The 11701-nt window shown below is 50.0% G+C and overlaps 1 protein-coding gene across 1 annotated transcript; it reads right to left on the reverse strand.

Annotated features, from left to right (window-relative positions):
* Positions 1-1257: 1257 nt before the first annotated feature.
* Positions 1258-11408, reverse strand: LOC123426248 (fasciclin-like arabinogalactan protein 16). The gene is made up of 2 exons (XM_045110050.1): positions 9887-11408; positions 1258-1617 (listed from the first exon to the last, which is right to left on the reverse strand). Exons 1-2 carry the CDS (start codon positions 11211-11213, stop codon positions 1550-1552), a joined length of 1395 nt encoding a protein of 464 aa, XP_044965985.1. The 5' UTR covers positions 11214-11408; the 3' UTR covers positions 1258-1549.
* Between the last annotated feature and the right edge of the window lie 293 nt (positions 11409-11701).

An 11701-nucleotide genomic window follows, 5' to 3' on the forward strand; every position in this document is an offset into this window, starting at 1 on the left:
ACATCACCTTAGCGCCCGTCCATCCACATATCAAAGCAGCGAACACGAATCAACTCAATATGATGAACATGACTAGACAGATATTCCCATGTGTCCTCGGGAGCATTTGCTTTATATAAGAGTACTTTCAAGCCTGTCCTTTGCTATAAAAATGATTGGGCTACCTTGCTGCACCTTTTCTACTATTGTTACTATTCACTTGTTACGAATTAGCTACAAAACTATCTATCGCTCTTACTTACAGCACTTGTAAAGAATACCTTGTTGAAAACTGCTTATCATTTCCTCTCAAACCCTGCACCAGGAGGCAAGAAATCCTACTTTACCAAGCATCAAGAAGCTTGCAGGAAGGATGTCGAGCGGGCATTTGGTGTGCTCCAATCTCGTTTTGTTGTTATCCGGTACCCCGCTCAGACCCGGTCGAAAGATCAAATGTGGGAAGTCGTGACTTGCTGCGTCATCTTGCACAACATGATCACTGAGAGCGAGCACGAAGAGCCATATTACACGCATGATCCTCTTGCCCAAGTTGATCACCACCTACCGACAGCCTGGACTGTCTTTCTCAACATGCGTCAGGAGATTCGAGACTCACACGTGCATCAACAACTGCACGACGATTTGGTGGAGCACCTATGGAGGCTCAAGGGCAACGCCTAGCGCGATGTGTGATGAATTATGAGTTTTTATTTGTTAAACTATTTTGATTTGTATTGATTTGTTGAAGTATTTTGATTTGTATTGATTTGTTGAACTATTTTTAATTTGCATTGATTTATGTGATGAAGTATGTAATAAAAATAAATCTATTCAATTTGTGTCGAAGCACATCGAATATGGGTCAAAATTAATCTTATTTTGTGTTGAAAGTGAGCCAATTTACGTCAAAAATTGACCGAAATCGGCGGCTAGGGGACGACCTTGGAGGGCTTGGGACCCAAGCCGTCGAAAATGGGCCGAAATCGGCGGCTAGAGGACGACCTTGGGGGGCTTGGAACCCGAGCCCCCCCCCCCCCCCCCCCCCCCCCACTTTTCTGCCATCCCGCATCCAGACGGCGCTATTTCACCATAGTGGCCGAACAGCTGGAGATGCTTTAAGACTTATGGTGCCTGGCTTGCCACCTGCTAGTAGTTTTTTTAGGCTGGATGACTGTAAACTTAACCTGGTTAGTTTGGTTTCATCCAAAAAATGAATACAATTTGGATCAAAATGCAGAGAAACATACATAACTGATGAGTGGCCGTGAACGTACCGTGTTTTTGGAATTCTTTTTCTTTTTATCAAAAAGCATGTACCATCATAACCCACAAATCAAACAAATAAAGAAGAAGAAAAAATTGCTATACACTGATGTCGATCTGATCTCCCGTATAAACAGATTTCCATCCACCTTTTTTTCTACTAATTTCCTGACGGCCCAAAAAGCAACCACCAGCTCTGCCTTCCTCCTCATCACTACCCTTATTAACCAAAACTCATGTAATCATGTTCATCTTTCAGCCTCAAGAGGCAAGCAAAGCATCCGTGGTCGCCATCGTCGGCCATGATCTACTGGCAGCTCGTGAACTGCCCACCCAGAAGAGCCGCCATCTGGCACGCCCCTTCCAACAACTTCCCTGGAACACGGACAAAGAGAAGAAATGATATAAGATGAGAGAGTATAGGATGGAAGATAATGAAAAGAAATAAGAAGGGACCGACAATTATTTTTTTGGCAAAAAATAATGAGCTGTAAAGTTAGAGCATCTACAACCAAACGCTCTCCACGCCTCAACCATCGCCTATTGTTTGATTTTCATATAAGATGCCTAATGCATCCAGACGGATAGAATACTTCCGAATTGCACACAATAAAGATGGCAATTAATGACAGTATTATTAGTTATGTGCTAGTAAGTGCTTCCTTCGTTTTTAAATATAAGTTTTTAGTAAACTATTCCCTCCGTTCCTAAATATAAGTCTTTTTAGAAATTTCACTAGCCACTATATAAAGAGCAAAATGAATGAATCTATACTTTAAATTATGTCTATATTCATCTCTATGTAGTCTTTTAGTGAAACCTTTAAAAAGACTTATATTTAAAAACAAAGAGAGTAAATATAAAGCAAAATAAGTGAATCCATGCTTTAAAATATGCCTGGCCTAGTATGGCAGCAAAGTTTATAGAAAACGGTAGTAATTGAAAACCAAAGTATTTTCATGGGTGGGCAATGAATACTGTAGTTTCTTAAAACCATTGTTTTTTTCAGTTTTACATGTGTTTGGCTGGTGCTATTTACCAAAATTTTGATCAAATATTTGGCGTCGATAGCTGAGTAATTAGCGGCTCCTAACGGCGGTTGGCTGTATGCAGCCACCATGTACTAGTCCGCCGAACCTAGATGCTAGGATTTTTAGAATATGCTTATCCCTGTTGCATCTACATGCACATCAGCTAACTTAGAATCTTACTCATGGCCGAGAAAAGAGACGTGAGATTTACAAGTGAGGCCAGCTAGAAGAAGAAGCACCCTAAGAGACCAAGAAACATATTAGAATTATTTTACGAGATAACAGATTGAGGAAAAGTAGGAGACGATATAATTTGATATAGTTATCTCGACATAGACAGCGACGTGAAGCGCGTTTTGTTTTGTTTAGAAAAAAAAGACCGGGCCCTCTTTATTTGATACAGCAAAAATACCATTGTTTTTAGGATACTATGGTTTACAAAACTTCAGTTTCTGCTGAAGCCAAACACATCTAAGTATTCAAAACTATGGTTTGTTTCAGAAACCGCGGTATTCTCATAAAACTTTGGAAATACCTTCCACCATCTTTTATCTCAAGGCTTATTCGTCGAGGAAAAAAACATCTCTTGTGTCACGCGACACTATTTTCGCAGGCACCAACAAGCAAGCAAGCAAAGCAGAGAGGCCACTTACCCACGGGTCAGACTATCCACAATGAAAAGTAACATAAAATGATAGTATGCATATATGTTACTAGTTTAAATTACTACCTTCACACTAGGTAGTAACATAGGATAATAACATTAAATCTTTCATTTATTAACTTATAAATTCATCTTGTCTTGATATATGTTATGTTACTTAAGGTTGAATTATCGTAACTGAGAGCAGCAATTTGGCTCCCGAGCTCCGTGATTTGAAATAGAAAGAAACTTCAAAAAATCCAAAAAAAAATGTGCAATATGCTTCTGTGCAGGAACACCTTACAATTTTCTTTTGGACATTTGAGGAGCTCGTGGCAAAGAAGATAAATTTTGAATGTATGAGAAACTTATAAAAATCATATGAGACTATTCACACCTGATTTTATCTTTTTTGTCACGAGTTCCTCGAGTGCCCAAACTTCACAAAAAATTATATGAAGTTCACGCACGAGAGCATCTTGCATCATAAAAGTTTTGATTTTTTTAACTTTTTTTCTACTGTAAGCTATGGTACTGTTCATCAGGTTCAGATGAGCCCAAGCTCAGGGTCGAATTATCGTAACTAGCTATGTTATTTAATTTATTTTTCTTCCTATTAACTAACTGAGACATTATATTTTTGCTGAGGTGACTTCTATGTCTTCCTAAATACTCGACCAGCACGAACAGCTGTATGTAGTCCTGATAATGGCCTCCTCGGTATGCGCGTCCTCCCGCTGAATCGATCCCGTAATACTGGCAACGCGGGGCCAGCTCACCACCACTTGAGGTTGAGGTTTAGAGTTGAGACATCGATGTTAATGCATAGCTCAGCGCTTGCTGTCTCCCCCATGCAATGCGGTGCGCTCACACGCGGTTTCTTCCGCGCCTCTCTCTTGTTTATTCGTACTCCTACCCAGAACGTGCCACCAACCATTTTCACCAAATCGAACGACGTGCTTCAGTAAGAAATCAAAAATGCTACGTCAACGGACTAAATACGGAACTTTAGGACCATTCCTTTCAACTAAACATCGGCCCTCCTGATTTCAAGGGGTGGGGCCCCTCCCTCCCCTTAATGTAAGAAATTCTACCTCTGCGGCATTTAGAGGGTGTTTGGATACGTTTTAGTCTCATGACTAAAAGTAATGAGACTAAAACTTGCTAGCTTCACCCATGCTTGGATCCAAGTACTAAAGAGACTAAAATCAAGTTAATGAGCATTTATTATCCTCCAAACCCTCCAATCCAGAACTTGCATGAGGAGTTAAATGAAGAGAGAGAGGACTAATGCACATTTTAATAGGGGTACCCCTGACTAAAAGATTTTAGCCTCAAGACTAGTTTTAGCTTCTCTTTAGTCAGGGGTGCTTGGAACTTTAGCCTTTTAAAAAGACTAGTTTTTGTCAGACTAATTTTAGTCTCTTGGATCCAAGCACCCTCTTAGGCTATCCGTAATGAAAGTATCATAGGTAGTATCATGCATGTCAACTAAGCAATTTCGATGAGGTGGCATAGAATTAAATGAAGAATGAGAGGGTTGAGTATCATATTATGATATTGTATCGTATTAAATGATGTGTTATTATATGTCTTGCATGGCAATAAATGAACTATCCTATGATACTAACATATTATGAGTATTATGCATTACGGATGTGATATCATACACTAGTATCATATGCATGATACTAGTATATGATACTACCCATTACAACCAGCCTTACTGAGAGCAACTCCGTGTGATTCATTTCCTCCCTTCCTCCGTCCAGTCCATGTCTTTTTGTCTCCGTGGATAAGGACCGATGGTCCAACGCAAAGACCTGATCTCAAATCATGTGCGTTTCTATCCTCGTCGATCCATTTTTGTTCTAAATTTGAACCACATTTCCATTTTTGTTCTAAATTTGAACCACATTTAGGTTGAAGGCGGACACAAAACGGAAGTTTTCGGCGTCCTCCTCCTTCGTGTGAGTCTGTTGCATATCCTGCCTACCCCATCCACCCAGCGCTGTCGATCTCGTGGCCGCGCAGAGCAGGATTTTCCTGAGCCCGTCGCTTTCGTGTTTTGAGATGGCTTGCCCGTCGACGTCACGCACCTGGAGACTGCCGGAGTCGAGGATAACGGCCTCGTAGCCCCCACACAACGATGTTGGCAAAGCATGGGCGTGTCGTCCTTGGCGGCGTCGTCAAGGACGCAGAGCTCGCCCCTATGAGGCGTGAACGACACGGTAGCCGCACAACGCGGTTGGCTACCCACGCGACTGTCCTGGGTCGGGTGTCGCAGTACTAGACGCAGAGGTAGAGACGGACCGGGAGCGGGTTCCCCCGATGGCAAGGACACTACCGCACTAGGATCGTCGGCATCGTCAGCGAGTCCCCTTGCTTCGACGTGTCTGTGACCGTCACCGCCATCGCCGCGACCAGCGCGCTACAGGCGAGAAGAGGAGACGTGAAGTCATCATCGCCATGCACGCAGCAGGCCCTCCGTCCTCCTCCTGGCTCCCTGCTTTTGCCTGCTAGGCAGGAGTGTGTTGGCGCAGCGGGAACACGAACATGGCGGGTGCATGAGCGGCGAGCTCGTGGGCACAACGCACACGATGGACGGAGGCGAGCTCGTGGGCACGACGCACACGATGGACGGAGGCGAGCTCGAGGCGTGCGGGTAGCTGTGTGGGACAGGACGGATGCGATCTCACCAATACGGCGGGCGAAGGCGAGCTTGCTGTGGGCGGGCAGAGGCGGGAGCTGTGGGGCGGCGGGAGCTGCGGGGAGGTGAGGTAGGAGCTGCGGTGCGGGAGCTCGTCCACCAGATGTTCGACCGAATGTCGGGCAAACATGTCAAAAAATGTGTCGTCCGTCTTCGTTGGATGCACCTCCAGACAAAAAAAAACACAAGCGGACGAGCCACCAAACGGAAAAAAGTTTTCCTTTGGATCGCCCGATTGAAATTCCTTTCACCATCACAGTTTCAGCCATACAAGCACGCCCGCCTACCCAACTCTCGTCGGGACTACATGTAACCTGGACTACATGTAAGCTAGACCTATAAGGCCTCTTTCAATGCGAAGGTGCTTAGATGAGGTGTTAAGTGCATTAAATAACTTAGCAACTCAACTCTTCAATGCATAGGTACTTAAGCTTGTTGCAAAGAGAGCCTTGGCTTAGTGGTTGGGCATGTGGTTGTGCAGCCTAACGACCTGAGTTCAATTCCTAGAATTGACAGGTGATGCACACGGGTTTTCCCCATTTAACAAAATTTTGAAGATCATGTTTATCTTGGTATTCATACTAATATGGTTGTATGCATCCGCCTTTCCAAAGCCCGCGCGACTCGGCGGCGGCGGGGCATTCCCTCCTCCAGTCGGAGCTCCGGCAGCCGCGGATCTGCGCGGCGGTGGCTCGGGGGCGCGAGCTCCCTCCCTCCCTCGCCGCCGCATGAGGCTGGTGTCGCATGGCTGCTCTGGCGGCCGGCGGCGCTAGATCTGGCCGCTGCCCTTCGGCCCCTATCTGCGGGTGAAGCTGGTGGAGGAGATTCGTTTTGGGGGAAACCCCTTGGTTGGCGAAGGCCGGCAGCGCCAACGATGACGCTCAAGGGCGCCATTTTTCTCCTTGGAGACGTCGGTCTACATCTGCTCCTCTGCTCCCTCCCACTCCTTGCCTCTCGGGTGAAAACCCTAACTCCGGTGGGCGGTGGCGGCGTCCTTGACGTCGTGACCTTCCTGAAGGCGTCGCCTTGAGGGCTGAGTGATGGTGAACACTGTGTGGGTCCTTGACGGTTGCCGGTGGTGGACACTGCTTCGGGGGAAACCCTAGGATCTAGTCTTCTAGATCGGACGATGGCGGTATTGCGGTGCTGTTTTTCTTTTGGGGGCATCGTTTGTGGAGCAGCGCTGGCAGACTGAGGCAGGAGGTGGGGCGGCATCGTCTTACACGGAATTTCGGTGGAGCTGTCAAGTCATGATTGACCGACAGGTGCTACGCTGAGTCATGCCTGTTTGTCACGTGCTATGCACGACAAATCTTCCAGAGTTTTCGCGTCTGGACAGATGAGCGCAAGGCGGTGGCGCCGTTCGGCGCCGTGGTGGTGTCGACGGATGCTTGGACTGACAAGGATGATGCGGATCACTTTTCTGAAGATGGTCAGTGGTCCGATGATGATGACGGCTTCTAAAACGTGTGTGTGAGGTATGCGCTTTAGGTGTGTTGCATCGGTTGTTGTTCCTGATACGTTATGTGGGTGGATTGGCGACAACACCGATTTTAGATATGTGAAATGAGAGCACTCCACATTATCTTGTTTGTAGGTGCGAGTGGTGGCTTTGGGTGAATTGATGTATGTTCTTGTTAAACCTTTGTGGAATAATTAATAAAGATGGTTGCATGCATCGATTGATGCAGAGGTCGGGGGATTAACCTCCTTTTCCAAAAAAAGGGTACTTCGCTTGTTGTTGCTAAGGTCACTTTATTTAATGATTTAACACCTAACCTCTTTCATGTACTGGCCAACTTCTCTTATTTAACTGGTTTGCCAAGGTTTACATGCTTAGCATTGGTTCTTCGTGGGTCACCAACGTGCTCTCTTTTCTCTTTAATTATTGTGACATGCCATGTTTTAGCTTATCTGACATGCTTATCACCTGTCCACGGTGGAGCACTAGAAAAGGCATAATATTGTCTCATAAAAAAGCTAGACCTATAATAAAGCTTGTTATCAATGTACATAGTAGGTCTGTAATTTGCAAACTAATTTAAATTATTTTATCTTAATCACATAGATTGAAAGAAGGCAAGTTAGGGTAGATTGAAAAAAGGCAAGTTAGGGTACTGTAGCTTCTCTAACATTCCTTCTTAATGTTAGAAGACCCCAAATTTCGTTGGTGAGGTGCGAGGTCATTGTTTGGATGCCCGACAATGGCGAGTGTAACTAGCAGAACCAACAGCGACGGCGATCCACCACCGACACAGGGTTCCTAAGTACCCTCCATCCTGCTCCTTGTTAAACTAACCATTGTTGCTAAGGCTGGTTGTAATACTAGTGTACCATAATACATATATGACATTTTAGATTTGAGTCCCTAAAACGTCCTCCTCCGTCCCAAAATAACTGTCTTAAGCTTATTACAATTTTATACTAGAGCTAGTATAAAGTTGAGACAGTTATTTTGGAACGGAGGGAGTAATATATTATGGTACGAAGAAAGTATATTAGTATCATACATCACTTTATTTATTGTCATACATGATAGATAGTTTTTTTCGAAAAACTAGCAGGAGCTCTGCCTTTGCATTAAGAAGAAGAGAATTGACCAGTTTATAAACCAATCGAAAACCGACACAACCAAACACACACCAGCTCCAAGGCTGCGCACCCAACAAGCCGACTATGCTGCCGTCCAAACGGTCAGAATTGCCAACCTACCACAAGACCACAAGACCCGAAGCCGCCACTCCGACATACAAACGTCAGCAACACGCACACGTAGGCTCCGAGGCCGTGCTCCATCCGAGCCGACAACTCTGCCACCCACGCGACCAGAACCGACACTCCACTCCACAACACCTATCTCCGAAGCCGCCGCTCCGACTTCCTCACCGACCCCGAGGCCGCGCACACTCCTGGCCGACGAGGAAACTACAAAAGCCATCCGAGCCACCGCGAACTGACGAAGGATCAGACCTCCAAGGCGTCGCCCTCAAGAGGGAAGCGATGAGAACATCGACGACGCCCGCTTCGACCAAGGTCGAAACTTGGGTTTTCCCCGGAGAGCCCGAGACCGAGGCGACAATGATGGTGAAGGGGCTCCACGCATCCAAGAAGGGAACGACATCCTAGGACGTTGAAGGTGCCAGCAACGACCAAGGTCGAGCAAGCCTTTCGCCCGGAGCTCACCAAATATATCCACATCACAGCCAGCCCAACAAACTGTCTCCGGACTTGTCGATCGTCCTCGTCCAAGCCACATGACCGAGCACGCCGGACAGCTCGCCGTCGCCAACATTCATCGGGTTCACAAACCGACGCAGCCCATCACGCACCATAGCAGCCCAACCCACGCAGCTCCGGGCAAGGAAGGCCCATCTCCACCGCTGCAGACCACTGGCGCTGCCATGCCGCCACCCCCGCAGCCACAACAGCAGCGCCACCGACGGGAGCCCCCACCCCGCCTCCCGCGAGGCCCAGGGCAGCAGCACCCCTCACGGCTGCACGTCGAGCCCGCCAGTGTGACGCCGCCGCGCCGCCATCCATAGGTACGCCTCGCCACCACCAGCGCAGCTCCCCCGACCGAGGGAGGGGACCCCAGGCACCCAGCACGCCCCACAGTCGCGGCACGCTGGAGCGTCGCCACGGCAGCACGCCGGAGCGCCTCAACCGCCAGATCTGGGTGTCGGGCGCCAGATCGACGACCGTCAGCCTTAGCACCGCCCTGCACGCCATCCAGTTGAGGAAGGCGATGGGCAACGCCGTCGCCCATGCCCGGGGCCGCCGCCCCGGCTTGCTCGCGCTGACGAGGCGCAACCGCCGCCAGATGCGGGCCATCGACCGGGGCCGAAGCCACGTGGAGCGCGACAAGGGCCCTCCGCCGTCGCCGTGCGCGTAACGAGCTTTGCCCGTCAGCATCCGACGACGACGACGAAGGAGAGAGGAGTGGGGGCTGGCGGCAGCTAGGTTATCCCCCCCCCCCCCCTCCTCAGCTACACGAGCGAGGGGCATGTCCGATTTAGATTCGCAACGGTATATTGCATGACACATAGTAGTATAGCATTTAGTATGATACGGTATTGATACTCCATCATCTCTTTCTACATTTAATTTCATGTCATCTATCAAAATTTTGGCATGTATGAGTAGTTATGATACTTTGATTACAACCAGCCTAACTATCTACATTTATCGCGTTGCTTTGTGTAATATACCAAAGGTTCTGGAATTATCGGGGTCCAAAAAAAAATAGATAACTGTACTGACCTCGTCGGAGCTTGGGCTTGGCGGTGCCGGTGACGGCGGGGGCCTTCCTCACGGGCGAGCCTCCGGCCGAGGCGCTGCCGCTCTTGGCCGTGTCCTCCATCGGCGAGAAGAGCACTGCGTCGATGCCCTGCACGGAGATCCTCCCGTCGGTGTAGATATCCGGATCGAAGAGGTAGGCGGACCCCTCGCCGTGCCCGAACTTGACCGACCCGTCGGCCTCCCTCGCCGTCACCTTCTGCGGCAGCCGCAGCGTGTCGTACCTGACCGTCCCGAATCTCCGCACGGCGTTGTACATGCTCTCCTCCGTCTGGTACTCGGGGACCATGTGGTAGTAGAGGATGTTCTCCGGCGACCCGGGCTCGCTGAGCTGGTCCGTGGTCAGCCGTGCCATGGCCTCGTCATTGGGGGCCAGCACCGTCAGCACATACCCCTCCGAGACCAACCGCCCCATCTCCGTCGCCAGCGACGTCAGGTTCACCAGGATATCGGCGAGCTCGTTGTACCCGCCGTAGAGGACCAGCGTCTGGATGAAGTCTTTGACCTGGCTGTGCCCGTCGAAGTGGTGCTTCCCGAATCCGGGGCCGGGGGCCGGCGCCGGCGCGATGGAAGGGCCGGGGGCCATGGCGTCCCAGACAGGCAGCACGGGTGGCGCGCCGAGGGGCACCGTCGGCGCTGGCTTCTTCAGCCTGTGCGTCCTGGGATCCACCTCGGGCGCGCCCGTGGGGAGCACGGCCGAGATGGCTGCCAGGCTGCGGCGGCGGTTGAAATCCTCCTGAACTGACCGTGGCACCAGCAGCCGCTCGATGCCGTGGATGACCCCGTCGGGCCTCACTACCGCGTCCGGCCGCGTTACCTCCACGGTGCCGACTAGCATCTTCTGGCCGTCTGCTGACAGCTCGAGGTGCTCGCCGGAGAGCGTCATCCGCGCGGTGGAGGCGGGCCAGACGGCTGAGGCGGAGTGCAGGCGGGATGGAAGGACGTGGAAGAGGAGCAAGCGCTGGAGGGAGCACAGGTTGCGGGGCTCAAGGAGGAAGGCGCGGAACTCCGGGTCGAGGTCCCGCTCGAGGGCCTCGTTCTGGGGCGCGAAGATGGTGACGTTGCCGCGGCCCACGGCGTCCTCCAGGGACTGCAGCAGCAGCGCCTTCTCCACCAGCTCCGCCAGCTCCGTGTAGTGTGAGTCCAGCAGCGCCACCAGCACCGAGTTGGAGTTGACCCCCGTCGAGATGTTGGCCGCTGAAGAGGAGGGCAATGTGGGCTGCTGGTCCGGCACCGCCGCCGCGGCGAGTGCCAGGCAGAGGAGGACGGCGCCGTAAAGCGGCGCGCCCATGGCGGCGGGTTCTAGCTGGCTCTGGATTAGGTGCGGTTGCTGCTGCGTCTGCGGTGGTGGTGCGTTCTCTGGGAAGAAGGAGGAGTGAGAAACGGGGAGTGTGGTTCACTGCTCCTCCCTCTTGAAGAGAGAGAGAGAACGCGTTGTGGGCGCCTGCCTGTCGGTGCTTCACGGCGCGCAGCCACGCACAGCTTTCCGTTAAAATTGACAAAATTGACTCCTATGTGGAAAGAAGTCACAAAGTGAATCCATGATCAAAAAATTTCACCGAGCTAATCTTTTCGTCCGCCCGACAACTATGTGTTAGGCAATCTCGGATCCGCTAACACCAGCGTTTCCGGCGCACGCATCAACACACACTACCGGAGAGCAACATTGACTTATAACATGCCTTGAGCCCTCTCCTCCAAAAGACTAGCCTATTAGAAGGAGACACCCTCACCCTTATAAGTCGTGTTATGTCTCCTTCCACAATCGATGTGGGACTA

Source organism: Hordeum vulgare, chromosome 2H, assembly GCF_904849725.1.
Source record: "Hordeum vulgare subsp. vulgare chromosome 2H, MorexV3_pseudomolecules_assembly, whole genome shotgun sequence".
NCBI classification, from domain to species: Eukaryota; Viridiplantae; Streptophyta; class Magnoliopsida; order Poales; family Poaceae; genus Hordeum; species Hordeum vulgare.